The sequence below is a fragment of the Planococcus citri genome, chromosome 1 (assembly GCF_950023065.1).
Source record: "Planococcus citri chromosome 1, ihPlaCitr1.1, whole genome shotgun sequence".
NCBI lineage: Eukaryota > Metazoa > Arthropoda > Insecta > Hemiptera > Pseudococcidae > Planococcus > Planococcus citri.
This window is the reverse complement of record NC_088677.1, coordinates 81,425,529-81,441,589: the sequence shown is the minus strand read 5'-3', so window position 1 is coordinate 81,441,589 and position 16,061 is coordinate 81,425,529. Positions and strand designations below refer to the sequence as shown.

General features: G+C 33.4%; 1 protein-coding gene and 1 long non-coding RNA gene across 2 annotated transcripts in view; one reads left to right on the top strand and one right to left on the bottom strand.

Moving 5' to 3' along the window:
- The window catches only part of LOC135837719 (uncharacterized), a 206,363-nt gene that overhangs the window by 64,925 nt on the left and 125,377 nt on the right, over window positions 1-16,061 (bottom strand). The window lies entirely within an intron of this gene.
- The window catches only part of Cad88C (cadherin-88C), a 124,376-nt gene that overhangs the window by 59,322 nt on the left and 48,993 nt on the right, over window positions 1-16,061 (top strand). Inside the window, exons 2-3 of the mRNA XM_065352979.1 lie at window positions 14,528-14,873; window positions 14,970-15,121. Of these exons, the coding sequence (XP_065209051.1) occupies window positions 14,651-14,873; window positions 14,970-15,121 (375 nt within the window). The 5' untranslated portion in view covers window positions 14,528-14,650. The remainder of the gene's footprint in view (window positions 1-14,527; window positions 14,874-14,969; window positions 15,122-16,061) is intronic.

Here is a 16,061-nt window from a genome sequence, read left to right as displayed (position 1 = left end):
TTGTAGCTTGACCTTTCCTTAAATACAAGATTTACGTACACGCTACGATATGTGTTTGACGCCTTGAGCAAAAGAAGACCTCTACATAAAACTCGTATGTACCTCAAAAATATTCGTGAGAGAGCCACACAACAGATGATACTAAATAGAAAACAGGGCACAGCGACGACGACGACGGTGCAGAGTACTCGTATAAGAGCTAGAAAAAAAACCATACCATTTAGTCATCGAACAATCGTGCTTGGAAATTTATTCCAGTAAAATTGCTAGTTTTGGTATACTCGTATAAGTATTCATTGGTAATCCATCGTTCGTTCCTTGGTCGTTGGTCGCAGGGAAGAAAGGCAGATAGACTTGCACTAATAGCCTAGATATATAAAGTACCTAATACTCGATGTGAAGTGTGCGTTGCGCGGATATAGGATCGTGATTTTTCGCCTTCTGCCTTCAAAATCATTCGCAGAGCTTGAGCAACGTCGAGAAAAAGCAGATGGTGCGGGGCTCTGGTCGAAATTACTCTTACTGTAAGCGACACGGAAAGGTCATCGAGCGATTGGCGTGAGAAAAACGGTACCGAGAGACGTCAATTAGCTAGTTGCCGTAGTTCGATTAAAGCTTGGCATCTTTTTTTTTTCTTGTTTTTTTTTCTTTCGACAAAAAAAGTAAACGTTTCGAGACTCGACTATATTATAGGTACCTAAGTAAATAAATTAACGACGACGACGTTGCGACAGATGATGAGGAGACCCCTTGTCGAAAAATCACGCTGTAAATTTTATGTACTCTACTCTACAGTGGAAAGAACATCGATGGGACCCGATTTTTTTTTATGTACTTTTTTTCCACCGGCATTATAGTACACGATCGAGCATTGGAAGTAGAGCGAATCTACGGAGTGCTCGGCACCTCGGTATTAATGATTCGCTACAGCTTGAAAACTTTTCGCCGTACTTCCGAGGATGGCGATTGGCGAATGGCGCATGTTGTCTGGTCATTTGAAAATAGAAAAAAAAAACGCGTATTCGCCACGCCAGCCAGCGTGCCGCAGCGATGACCAGTTAGAAGTTAAATATGTGTGTTATAATAACTACTTGTTAATCGTTGTGAAACCATAATTTTTAATTGAGTCATTTAAGGTATAGAAGACCGTATAAGTAGACGAGAATGAAAAGAAAAAATACCTACAGATTTATTTATTGGTGGTTTAAGACGCGGGATCTTTCAAAGGATCGAATGTTGTGAAATTAAACACAAAAATGATCGAAAATTCATTTAAAGTTTGCTAAACTTCCTGAAAAATTATTTGAAAAAAAAACAAGTGAACTTGAAGTCGCATTGCCAATTTTGGAGGTGCTGAATTGAAATATTAATTCATTTTTTGATCCCCCTGCTTCGATTCCTCCTCCCCCCCCGTCCATTCAAACTTGGTTAAAATACCAAAAAAATTAAATCGAGGAGTCACACCGTTGTTTGCTGAGTTTTTGAGACTTCGAGATGCCGAGCACTGAATTTGAAAATTTTCTCATTTTTTTGTATACTATCCTTAGATGCTCCTCCAGCCTCAAAGGTTGTAACACAAAACTAAATGAAAATTTGAAATCAGAATCCCTAAGAACTCAGAAAACCAAGGCTCACAAAAATGTTTCATTTTTTAAAAATCTGAAAGTTTTGTAAAACTCTGCTGGCTCCTTTCAAAAAATTAAGTAAAAGTTAGGGGTCAATTGAGAGCCTCAGGGGGTTCGTTTTGAAAAAATAAGTTGAAATTTGAAATCAGCGCTATTGAAAACATGCCAAACGACGTGTCACTCGATTTTTTATGTTGGGTAAAAATTTGATCAACATGGAGGGGGGGGGCATCGATTTCGGCCAAAATCTAAAAAAAAAAACTTAATAATAATGATGTGGCATATCGATTATTAGGTTTTCGAGGACGCCGAGTTCGAATATTGGCTTATTTTTTCGATCCAATCACTCTGAACCCCCTCCACCCTCATCCGCCTGTTCTTGAACGTGGTTAAAATAGCAAAATTTTTGAAATGACGAGTGACTAGTACGATAATTTTCCATTTTTTGCGTTTTCAAAATACCTAATATTATTTTTCGAAAGGAAAAAAACGGGATTTGTTATTCTCACATACAGTTAGCAACCTACGCGAACGAATCAACAATGAAACGTTCACTGTTCACTCACTTATCAGTTATCATTTTCTGATGAACATAAATCTTAAATCGCTATTTCGTTGGAGAAAGAATTAAGTATTAATATTAAGTTATTAAAATTTAATAATTTTGCGACTGAAACAAGACGACGTACGTAATTAAAACTATTTGAAGATGAGGTGTTTGAAGTTTTATGATCCCAACTTCTGATTGAATATTCACTATAATCGCTAGTTTCAATTCGCAAGGTTTATTCTTATAATCTTGTGTATGTCATCGTGTTTCATACACTTATGAATTTATCATTTTGCATTCAATATAGACCAGTATAGACACAATAAATTTACGGAGGAATGTCTGAGAAATGAAAAATCAAAGGAACTACAGTTAGATTGAGAATCTGGGTGTATGATATGTCTAAGTATAATTTCAGAATTTTATTCGTTTTATATGATTGGGATCAGGAATAGAGTTCGAACCAAAGTGGAATAATTGGAACATTGTAGGGTAAAACGGCAAGCATTTAGCTCTCTCTGATGGCTCTGATCTTTCAACTTAAAACAATATCGAGTAGTAGTAGATCAAGTCCACAAGTTGAATGACGACTGACGGACTGATGAGTAGAAATTAGAAACGAAAACGTAGAGTTAAAAATGAAATGCTGAAGTATTATTCTAATAATCCTCGATGAAAAATTTAATTTAGAAATTTAGAATCGGAAATCAGAAAATATGCGGAATTATAAGTACATATGACTATGACATTGACAATATGATGATTGATGTTGATCTTTATTATCCCGTTAAATCCCCTTCCAGGTCCTGTTTCCCATCAAAAATTAAATAAAATCCATACTTAGCTGCGAATTGCAACTAGTAATAATTACTATTAAAATAAAATTATTACATCAATTAATTTCATTCCAAAAACATTCCATAAGTTTATCCATTGATTCATGATTGATAATACGATTTTGCATTTGGAATTTTGGGAAGGAACGAGATTGAGCATTGATATGCGATAAGGTTGCTAACTGTATGTGAGAATAACAAACCCCAAAACACGTTCTTTTAGCTTTTTAAAAGATATTCGTCTGTGATGGAAAACTGAAACTGGAACCAAAACTGAAACCGAAATGAGTAAAACTGAAACTGAAATATAAAGGTGTAGTCATCACTGATATTCGCCCTCCTGTATAAAGGTCCTCCCTACCCCTAAGCAGAAACGAAAAAATTGGAGTTGAAAATTTGAAAAAAAAGAAAGCTTTTGAGACTAAATGAACATTTATTACATAAAATGGTCATTTTTGGCATAAAATGGTCATTTTTGGCATAAAATGACTATATTTTTGGTATCGTAGGACAAAATAATTAATTTAGCCAAAATCGGATGAAAGTTTTTAGTAAAAAGAGAGTGAACTTTTTTTGGCATCAAATGAACATTTTTTTTGAACTCAAAATGAACATTTTTTGGCACAAAATAAACATTTTTTTAGCACAAAATAAACATTTTTTTGGTACAAAATAAACATTTTTTTGGTACAAAATGAACGCTTTTTTTGGCACAAAATGAACATTTTTTTGAGGCAAAATAAACACTTTTTTTGGCACAAAATGAACATTTTTTTGCACAAAATGAACATTTTTTTTTGGTACAAAATAAACATTTTTTTTTTTAAAGCACAAAATGAACATTTTTTGGCAGAAAAATAAACAAACTTTTTTTTGGTACGAAATAAACATTTTTTTAGTACAAACTAAACATTTTTTGGCACAAAATAAACAATTTTTAACTGAAAATAAGCATTTTTGGCACACAATGAATTTTTTTAAAGCACAAAATGAACATTTTTTGGCACAAAATAAAATGTTTTGGCACAAAATGAACATTTTTGGGAACAAAATAAACATTTTTGGCACAAAATAACCATTTTTTAGCACAAAATAAACGTTTTTGGCACAAAATAAACGTTTTTGGCACAAAATAAACATTTTTTGGCACGTTGGCACAAAATTAACATTTTTTTGCACTTTGGCACAAAATTAACATTTTTGGAATAATATTATGAAAAAATTTATTTGGCATAAAATGTAATGAACTAATAAACATTGAGCATTTTTACCCAAAATGAACATTTCTATAAAATATTGTGAATAAATTATTCGCGCAAAACGATCATTTTTGGTACAAATGGTCATTTTTGGCATAATGTGGGTATATTTTAGGTACCATAGGACAAAATAATTAATTTATATGGATGAAATTTTTTGGTAAAAAGAGAATGATCATTTTTGGCTCAAAATGAACATTTTTTTTTTTCACAAAATGAACGGTTTTTGACACAAAAATAAACATTTTTTTGGCACAAAATAAACATTTCTTTTGGCACAAAAAGAACATTTTTTGGTACAAGCTAAACATTTTTTGGCACAAAATAAACGTTTTTTTGGCACAAAATAAACAATTTTTAGGCACAAAATAAACAATTTTTGACACACAATGAATTTTTTAAAGCACAAAATGAACATTTTTTGGCACAAAATAAACATTTTTTGGCACAAAATAAACATTTTTTGGCACAAAATAAACATTTTTTGGCACAAAATAAACATTTTTTGGCACAAAATAAACTTTTTTTTGGCGCAAAATTAACATTTTTTTTTGCACTTTGGCACAAAATGAACATTTTTAGAATAATGTTATGAAAAAATGTTTTTGGCATAAAATGTAATGAACCAATAAATATCCAGCATTTTTACCCAAAATGAACATTTATATAAAATATGAGAATAAATTATTCGCGCAAAACAATCATTTTTGGTACAAATGGGTATTTTTGGTTCAATGAGCATCTCAGCTCAAATTAGTATTTTATGCAGAAAATGAATGAAAAGTTTCGGCCAAAAGAGATTAATAATTTCCGACAAAAAAAATGTGTATTTTTTGCACAAAATAGACATTTTAGGCGCAAATTGGGCAATTTTGGCACAAAAGGAATGTTTTTGGTTCAAAATGAGCACCATAGGACAAAACTAGCGTTTTAGGCAGAAAATGAATAAAAAATTTTGACAAAATAAGAGTGATTATTTTTGGCACCGAATGAAGACTTTTTGGCATAAAATGACCTTTTTGGCACGAGCATTTTCTGATACAGAAAAAATGAGCTTTACTGGCTGAAGATGACCCATTTAAACTCAAAGTGAGTTTTTTTTTGGCAGAGAATGAATGAGAATTTCTGGGAAAAAGAGAATGCATTTTTTGGTGCAAAATATAAATGAGTACTTTAAGCTCAGAATGAACATATGACCAGAAAATAAGCATTTTAGACAGAAAATGAGGAAGAATTTCTGCGGTAAAAAGCAAATGCGCATTTTCGGCACTAGAAATGAGCTTTTTGGCGCAGACATTTCTAAGAACAAAGTGAATTAACACTTTTGGCACGAATAAGCATTTTTTGCTCAAAATGAGTACTTTGATACAAAATAAGCAATTTACCCAAAAATGAGTATAATTTTGGAAACAAATGAGTTGATTTGATGAAAGATTGACATTTTCATAAAAACTGTAAGCTAATTTTTGTCGCACATATGTATTTATAAATTATGCACTTTTGAATCAATTTATGAACAATATCAGACAATTTTAACGACTTTTTTCACCAATTTTACGACGAAATTTATTGCAAAACAAATCAGTTTGAGCAATTTTTACGAAAATAAGGTTTCAGATTATTCTCCAGAACAATTTTCATCTCATGTTTTCAAACACGACCACTTCTCAGGACACCAATAATTACCTCAAAAATCTAAAATTCTTTTTAAAAATTGATAACTATTACAATAGATCGCATTAAAGTACACATACAGGAAGGTAATAATAACTTCACACAGCTTCTCGAAAGTGAAACCATCTCCATCTCTAAACGGATCTATAGCTAAATTGAAACCAATTCATTCATCTCGTCAACTCTCATATACTCACGATTGATTGAAAAATGTCGCAAATCAACAACTACCTAGGTTCATCTGCCTGCACATAATTCCACCAAACTCTCACATCATTCACGAACCAAATCACCCACCGCTAGCACCGTTGCCTTGCCTTTCCTGGACGAATTCGCAATACAGATACGATCGCGATCCGCCTCGAGTATACTAAATCCATTAACGTCTATGCCAAACCGGCATATAAGATTTATCACAGCCAAGGCCGACTTGGCGGAAACTTTCAGAAAAGTAAGATTTTCCTGCTGTAGGTACCTTACCTACGTCGTACTCTCGTATAATATTCGTGTATACGAACGTGTTTGATCGAATGACGACGACGAAAATTAGGGCATAGTATTACGGTCGGTTGGCGAGAAAGGTACAAAGTACCGTGCCACTATGGAGTTCGGTTTAGTTCACTTCTCTGCTCTGCGCGGATCCATAAGATGAAATCAATTTCAGAAAGGTACGAAGGTACGCACATAGGCTGTTTTTAGGATCGAATAGAGTCGAATTCTAGTTACAATATTGGAAGAACACGAGATGAAGGCGGAGTGGTTACGAGACTAATAAGACTCTCTGTAGTAATATGCGAAAGTATACGATAGGATACGATACAGTGTATAAGGCTCGATCTTTATAGAATGTTTACGAGTGAAACGACCGCCAGCGCCACATCGCGTCGTTTGATTTACGATCTAGACCCAGTCACGAATTATCTCACTGGTTCGTTGTTCGTTCTCAAAGCATCGTGTTGTCATTACGCAGCTCCGCTCCGAGCTGTCATTTCCCAAAAACAATTTACCTATCGGTAAATTAATTAAAACTGGTACCATTACATTACCTACACATAGCCGACGACGAACAGATGAAAAAGAAACCAGCGAGAAGAAAAAACAATAAAAACCGAAAATCTTCTCGACTAATCATCCGTCAGCTTCGACGTGTTTGCCGAGTTTTAACGACTCGTCGTCCATTTGAAAATTGATAGATTTTAACTGCATATAGTCATCTTAATTAACAACGGGTATCTACGTACCTATAAGTTTGGGTAGTTAAAACGGAGAAAAAAATGACTCACGAGGTACCTTTGTTATTACCAAGCATTACTCGTCAAAAAAAAACCTCACGTGGAAACAGCGTATTCGTTAGGAGATCATTTGAGTCATTTTTTCATCACTTCCTGATGAATGTTTTCATTTGATTTGGACAGAAAAATGGATTTTGGGGAACCATGCTCTGCTACCATATGTTGTCATATTGGATTTTTCCCCCTACGAACAAGTGAAAAGTTCACTCCGTCGGTAAAAATGAAAAATCAGTAGATATTTTCGCATCTGGTAGCAGAGCGTGGTTACAATCTACAGAAAAATGGATTTTGGGCAACCACGCTCTGCTCCCATATGTTGTCGTATTGGATTTTCACCGACTTTTCACCACTGGGCTACTACCCTGACATTTCGTCACCATCATCATGTTTCAAAAGTTCAAAACTTCCAAGTTTATTGAGCGACAAAATTTTATAGAAATATTTTTCACTTTCAAAATGATTACCCTGATGAACGACTGAATCAATTTTTATGAAACTTGTAATCTCACAAGTCCATCGCCGTTCCTATAATCGATGACCATTACCATATGATCCAAAACTTCACAGCATTCTAGTGCAATAGCAGAAAAAATTGAGTTTTTGAAAATTTTCATGGGGTTACTTTGCACAAAATTCATTAAAAATTAAATTTCTCAGGAATGATCGAACCGATTAACGAATCGTTTTATTAATAAGTTGATCTGTTGATCTGTTTTCAAACGAATTGTTTACATATTTGATTCATTTCTCAGTGTGAGGGAATCATTCATGATGAACGAATTGATTGATTTTTTGAAAGAACCATTCGCGAACGATTCACCAAAACTTGAATAAATAAATCGATTTGTTCGCGAACGAGTCATTTATACGAATCAATTCGTTCGCGAATGATTCGCCAAAAATTAAGCAAATGAATCGATTCGTTCGCGAACGAGTCATTTATACGAATCAATTCGTTCGTGAATGATTCACCAAAAATTGAGCAAAGAAATCGATTTGTTCGCGAACGAGTCATTTATACAAATCAATTCGCTTGCGAATGATTCACCAAAAATTATTCAATTCGTTCGCGAATGATTCGCCAAAAATTAGGCAAATGAATCGATTCGTTTGCGAACGAGTCATTTATACGAATCAATTCGTTCGTGAATGATTCACCAAAAATTGAGCAAAGAAATCGATTTGTTTGTGAACGAATCATTTATACGAATCAATTTGTTCGCGAATGATTCACCACAAATTATTCAATTCGTTCGCGAATGAACCACTAGAAAATCACTCAATTCGTTCGCGAATGATTCACCTAGAAATCAATCAATGTGTTCAATCACCAATCGGTTGTGAATTTCGATTCGATTTCCTTTGCTTGAGAACAGATCAATTCCTAAACAATAGTTTCTCAAAAACTGAATCAATCATAAATTAATCGATCCGTTTGCGAATGATTCACCAAAAAATCAATCAATTTATTTAATCTCCAATCGTTTGTAAATGATTCGATTCGATTGTAAACTTATCAATATTGCTACACAAATGTTTCAAAACAAGCGAATGTGTTTTTTAATCCTGTAAACGAGTAGTTCACTCCCTCGTTGAAAATCAGTAGATATTTTCACATTTGGTAGCAGAGCGTGGTTACAGTTCTCAGACAAACGGATTTTGGACAACCACGCTCTGCTACCATAATGTTAAATATTGGATTTTTTTATCTTTATCCTGTAAACGAGTGAAAAATTCACTCCGTCGGTAAAAAAAATCAGTGTATATCCTCACACCTGGTAGCAGAGCGTGGTTACAATCGACAGAAAATGGGTAATGGGCCTCGAGATTCTTAGATTCAGATTGTGACGCAACCACGCTCTGCTACCAAATGTTGAAATTCGATTTTTAAATCTACCCTGGAGTAAGAGCAACTTTTTGATTATACCTACCAAAAAAAATGTATTCAAAAGATTTTTTGGAATTCACTGCCCACTGATCCGCATAAACAGTTCTTTTGCCAATGGCAAAACTACCTATAAATATTGTATGTAGCATGTTCAACTAACTGTACATGTTGAAGAAAGGTCAAGCTAATATGCACAATTTGGTCACCATAATATTCGGTTCTCTAGCTGAAAAAAAATCACCTACTACATAAATATAGGTACAGTACAGGTACCGAACTTCCTCTCTCCGTCCGTATCCCATTTCCCATATTCCATACAGTGTTCTTATATGTACATACTCGTATACTCGTATACCATGTAATATATCCCAACATCATTGGCCAGTAAATCGTGTCAGTGTGCACACAATATATCGAATGAATATGGTACACCATCCAGCGTCGGTTGTCGACACGTTATGGGTAATTATTTTTCGATTTAAATCATGCGAGCGTACAAATTTACTATTTTTCCATCATTTTGTTCTTATTTTCTACCTACGTATGTACGTATTCTCCAACGTATGCTTTTCTGTCTTTCTTTCTTTCTTTCACTATCTCTTCTCGTCCAGTTCACACGATATTACCTATTACCTACTGCAGGATTGCCGGCTGCTGTGTAGTTTATATTACCTATTCTAAATATGTAGCAGTGAAATAATACCTATGTTATAATTCATTAATTATTATTATCGTGTTACTTCATATGGGATGACGATAATGATGAAGGGTTCTCATCATATATCGAAATACGCGGAAAATAATGCTTAAGGCTTACTTTAGAGTAATTTCGTACGAATTAGAAACGAATGCGATCATTATATGAATCAAAGGACATAACACTGTCAAGGATTGAATATTATTTTTTGAAAATTTCATGATCTTCATTTTTTAAATTTTCTTCAATAGGTAAACATCATTCATTTTATGTATTTCACTCGAGCTAGCAGAGAACTATCGATTGAAGATACTGACATCGAAACAGTACCTACCTAAAAAATATCTATTTCAGAGCTACTAGCTAATTTCCAGCCAAAAATGCTAATTTTTCATTAAAAATACAAATTCAATGCACATGCTTTGCCTCAAGTGCAACTTTTTGGCAAAAATTACAGTTTTCTATTGAATAAGTGCTAATTTTTTTGAAAAAAATGCTTATTTTAGAAAAATGATATTTTTTTTACCAGAAATTCGAATTTTTGCCAAAAGTGCTAATTTTGGAATAAATGTTGATTTTTTTGTCAATGATGGCAATTTTCGCCAAAAATTCCATATTACAGATATCAAATTTTTTTTTTTTTGAGAATGATGATGAATTTTTGATGAAAGCACTTACCCACCACATTTGTGACAAAAGAGGTCAATTTTTGGAGAAAGTGCAAATTTTTCAGGCAAAAACGCTCATTTTTTTTACCACAAATGCCAATTTTTTTCCTGAGAGCTCAATTTTTGCCAAAAAGTAATTTTTTTTATCAGAATACTAATTTTTTGCTGAACAGAAATGCCAACTTTATGCCAAATGATGACAATATTTTTACCAAAAGTGCACATTTTTTAGTCAAAAATGCTCATTATTCAGCAGAACTGTCAACTTTCAGGAAGAGTAAAAAAAATTTTTTTGGGGGGGGGGGGGAGGGGGCGTTGATTTTCTATTAAAGTGCTCAATTCATACCAAAGATACCAATTTTTGCAGAAATTGCGAATTTCCTGTTCAAAAGAGTCGTTTTTTTTTTACCGAAAATGCTCTTTTTTGACAAAAACTCATGAACTTTTTTTAAACGAATTTTAGTGTTTTGGTAAAAGTGTTTTTTATTAATAATGCAAATTTTTTACGCAGAAATGCATTTTTTGCTTTTGTCAGAGATGCCCATTTTCTTCCTAAATGTTCATTTTCTGTAAAAATTCCCACGTCAAAAATGTCAATTTTTTGTAAAAAATGATAATATTATTGTTTTATAAAAATGCCATAAATTCATGGCAAAGATGTCCATTTTACAGAAAATTAAATTTTTTCATCAAAAATAGGTACCTAATTATTTGCTACAGATACAGAATAACAAATTCTTCCCTGAATGCTCATTTTTGCTAAAAAATGTCAGTTTCTTTCATCAAAAAAAGGCAATTTTGTGCAAAAACATCAACTTTTCGTCAATAATCAATAATGCTAAATTTTAATAAAAAAAAGCCAAGTAATTTTCTGCTTTAAAAAATGCAAATTTTTTACCAAAAATGTTTTTCTAAAAAAAAACATATTTGTTTCGCCAAAAATTAGGGTAAAAGCATCAAGTTTTCTAGGGAGAGGGAGGGGTCACTTTGACCCTTTATTGAAAAAAAAAAAAGACTCGGCCGACTTTTCTTTATAAATAAAAATCTTTTACGAACGAATTGATTCACTTTTTTTTGAAACATATTTTGTACAGTAGGTAATTGATTTGTGTAAGTATAATCGAATCGAATCAATTACGAACGATGTGCGATTAAATGAATTGATTGATTTCTTGGTGAATCATTCGCAAATGGATCAATTAATTTACGATTGATTCGGTTTTTGTGAAACTATTGTATAGAAATTGATCTCTTTTCAAGCGAAGTGAATCAAATCGAATCGAATCGAATCATTCACAACTCACAACCAATTGGAAATTGAACAAACTAATTGATTTCTAGGTGAATCATTCGCGAACGAGTTGATCAAAAGTTACTGAATCATTCGCGAACGTATTGATTCGTACAAGTGACTCGTTCGCGAACGAATCGATTCATATACTCAATTTCTGATGAATCATTCGAGAGCGAATCGATTCGCATGAATGACTCGTTCGCGAACAAATCGATTCATTTACTCAATTTTTCATGAATCATTCGCGAACGAATTGAATAATTTTTAGTGAATCAGTCGCGAACGAATTGACTCAATTTTTGATGAATCATTCGCGAACGAATTGGATAATTTTGAGTGAATCATTCGCGAACGCCTTGATTTGTATAAGTGACTCGTTCGCGAACGAATCGATTCATTTACTCAATTTTTGATGAATCATTCGCGAACGAATTGAATAATTTTTAGTGAATCAGTCGCGAACGAATTGACTCAATTTTTGATGAATCATTCGCGAACGAATTGGATAATTTTGAGTGAATCATTCGCGAACGAATCGATTCATTTACTCAATTTTTGATGAATCATTCGCGAACGAAATAATTTCTATAATAATTGACTCGTTCGCGAACGAATTGATTTGTACAATTGACTCGTTCGCGAACGAATTGAATAATTTTTGTGAATCATTCGCGAACAAATCGATTCAATTACTAAATTTTTGACGAATCATTCGCGAACGAATCGATTCATTTACTCAATTTTTCATGAATCATTCGCGAACGAATTGAATAATTGTTGGTGAATCATTCGCAAACGAATTGATTCGTATAATAATTGACTCGTTCGCGAACGAATTGAATAATTTTTAGTGAATCATTCGCGAACGAACCGATTCATCTACTCAATTTTTGATGAATCATTCGCGAACGAATTGAATAATTTTTAGTGAATCATTCGCAAACGAATTGACTCGTATAAGTGACTCGTTCGCGAACGAATCGATTCATTTACTCAATTTTTCATGAATCATTCACGAACGAATTGATTCGTATAATAATTGACTCGTTTGCGAACAAATTGATTTGTATTATTGACTCGTTCGCGAACGAATTAAATAATTTTTAGTGAATCATTCGCGAACGAATCGATTCATTTACTCAATTTTTAGTGAATCATTCACGAACGAATTGAATCATTTTTAGTGAATCATTCGCGAACGAATTGACTCGTATAAGTGACTCATTCGCGAACGAGTTGATTCATAAATTAAAGAACTGATCGATTCATTGGCGAATGCTTCTTTCGAAAAATTGATCAATTCGTTCATAAATGATTCACCAAAAATTGAGGGTCGTATTAGTTCTTTTTAGGAATCGTGTAAGCATAGTGAAATTACAAGTTTCATCGAAATCGGTTCATTTGGTTTAGTTTTAGATTCATCTCATTTTATAGGATGGAAGACTATGAAGATTTTTTTGCAGTGTTCTCTCCTAGAAAAAAACTTATCCAAATTTCCACTGATTTTCCCAACTTTGGTCGAAGTTCTGGGATATTTTTGATACAGTACGAAACCGTTGTACTTTTTTGATCAATACTGCAGACTACCCAAAGATAATTTCAACATGAATTTAGGGTCATCTCACACTATTTTCATCCACCTATGGCCTTTTCAACACGTAAACGCTGAAAATTATCGATAAACTGAGCACCTAGGAAGTCACTACACTAAGCACCCAACTCTTTCAACACGAGCCCATCTACTCGTATGCATCATCATTATAGTAATCTCGGCTCTCTAATCGCTCAATATTCTCTCAGTCAGTGGTACTCGCACAATTCGATTTCATTCATCGAAAATCTATAGCACTTTTCCATAACTTCCCATACACCCATCGAGTATGTACTCGCGCTGTCCTTTGAGAGATGAGCATTACACACGGATTATCTTTCTCTTACGTGATAAAATTTATGTAAATACACGTTTCGTGTTAAAGTTTCGCGAGAGTCGTGAGAATTGCCATTCACAGTCGCAATACTATACCTATACAAACGTGGACGACTCAGCTTACTATATCGGCGCTTCGCCCAAGTCACGTTTATAGTACAAACTTGATAAGTTTCGCCGTGCGTGTTTCTCTTCTTCTTCCTCTTCATCATCATCGTCTCTTTTTCTCCGGTCTTTTATTTTCGTGTTTATTGTTTTTTTCGATACTTATCTTACAATGTGGCGATTTGGTGACTGTGTGAGACAGCCAGACAGTTGAATCGCCGCGTTGAAGAACACGCCCGAAATATGGAAATAGGTGTATTTGGGAGATCGTTTCGTTATGATGAACTCATCTGTCTCTATCTATGTACATTAGATAGGTATAGGCACATTGTAAAGTTTGTAAAAAGACTTTTTTTTTGATCCGGATAAGGCGTAGTCTTTATGGGAAAAAAGAGAAAGGAAAATGTAAAAAGACCATCTTTAGTATTTGACGAGAGACTTATTAAAATAATAAAAAAATGGAATAGAAAGCCAATTAACTAGTTAAATGGTAAAGATGGCACTACAGCTAATGATGGAGCTGAGCTGTTTCATTGCTAACCGAATTCGGTTCCAAAAAAATGGGAGACAATTGAGCTCAATTTTGGGCAAAAAGAATCCTCAAATTGATCCTCAGAAAACATATGTACCATTGAAATGCCAAAAAAACTGACGTTTTTGCTTTGAAAAAACACCTCTCTAATCACTTCTCTTTTCCTTCGTTTGTTTCCAGATACCCATATGATTGAATTACACTTCAGCAGTCGATAAGTTGAAAACGTGGACCCCCAAAAAAGAGTCCAAATGAACGAAAAACAGAACCGGTTATTCGACAGAATTTGCGTATACGCGGATAATGGTAACGGCTAACGAAAATGCAACTGTGAATCGCAAACATCCACATTATTGTCGTCGCTATTCGAACACGTGCTCCTTAAAACGGGCCTATTATTTCTTCTTCGTACTTCTCGTATTTACCATTTTTACGAGAATCGAAGCTAATCAACCTCCGCAGTTTTTGACTGGTGCTCAAACTGAGATTGTGTTGAGGTTGAAGGAGGGCCCGGATAGTCCAGTTGGTGAGTATCTTGATCGTATTTATACCATAAGAGGGAATCAGGGATCTCCATAGAAGGGAACAAGATATCTATATAACTTTTCGAATCAAATTTCAGGAACTTTGATCTATCGTCTGCATGGAATTGATCCGGATGGAGACAAGTTGACTTTTGGAGTCAAGGAGCAACCTGGCAGCGATGTCATAAGGATAGAAAATTTCGCCAATAATGAAGCCAACGTGTACCTGAATAAAGAATTGGACAGGGAGGTGAGTCTGCAAAGCTGGTACAGCGATTCCTATTTGCTTCGGAATTTGATTTATTTTAAAAAAGAAAAAAGTTTGCAATCTTAAAACCAGTTGAATTTAGGAAAATTGGTTTACAGGGGGGGGGGGGGCTCAAAAATAACAGCAGATAAGTAATAGATTCAAAATCAGTGATGAAATTTTTAAAAGCTTGAACAGAATATTCCAAACGAAAGCTCAACTTTTTACGATGAATAAATTCCAACGAGATTAAAATTGACTGCATGTTTTCAAAGTTTAAAAAAAAAATTAAAATTCAATTGAACTGAACATTTAGAACTAGATTTGAATTGAGAAACGAAAATAGAATCAAAATGAGAAAAATAAATAAATAAAAATCAAACTCAACCCGAAAAATCAAAATAAACTGAAAAAAATCAAACTAAGAAATTGAAATAAAAATGAAAATAAATTATTTATAAAGTTACTTTTGCATTTATGACGAATTTTATCAAAATTTCGTTAATTTCTGAAGAGTCTCAGAAGTTGAAATACTTCTTGAAGTGTATTTACATAATTCATCAAAATGTTTGTTATCAGATGTTTTGATGTTTTTTTTTTTTGAGTATTTTTACACAAATTTTATTAAATTTCTACACTTTTCACAATATTTTAAAATTTTTTTCATGCATTTTCTCCAAATTTCGCTAAAATTTAATCGTTTTTTGGCCAATTTTCGATACTTTGAATACTTTTCTGAGTGTTTTTACATAATTTTTACAAAATTTCCAATACTTTTGGTTTCATGAATTTTCCTAAAATTAGTCGAATTTATTTCAAACATTATAAAAATTTCGCCATTTTTTTGGGACATTTTCCAAAGTGTTTTTATCCTGTTTTTTCACGTCATTTTTTTTCTTAACCTTTTAGCATTTTTTATCAATTTTTGAAATTCAAAAATAAC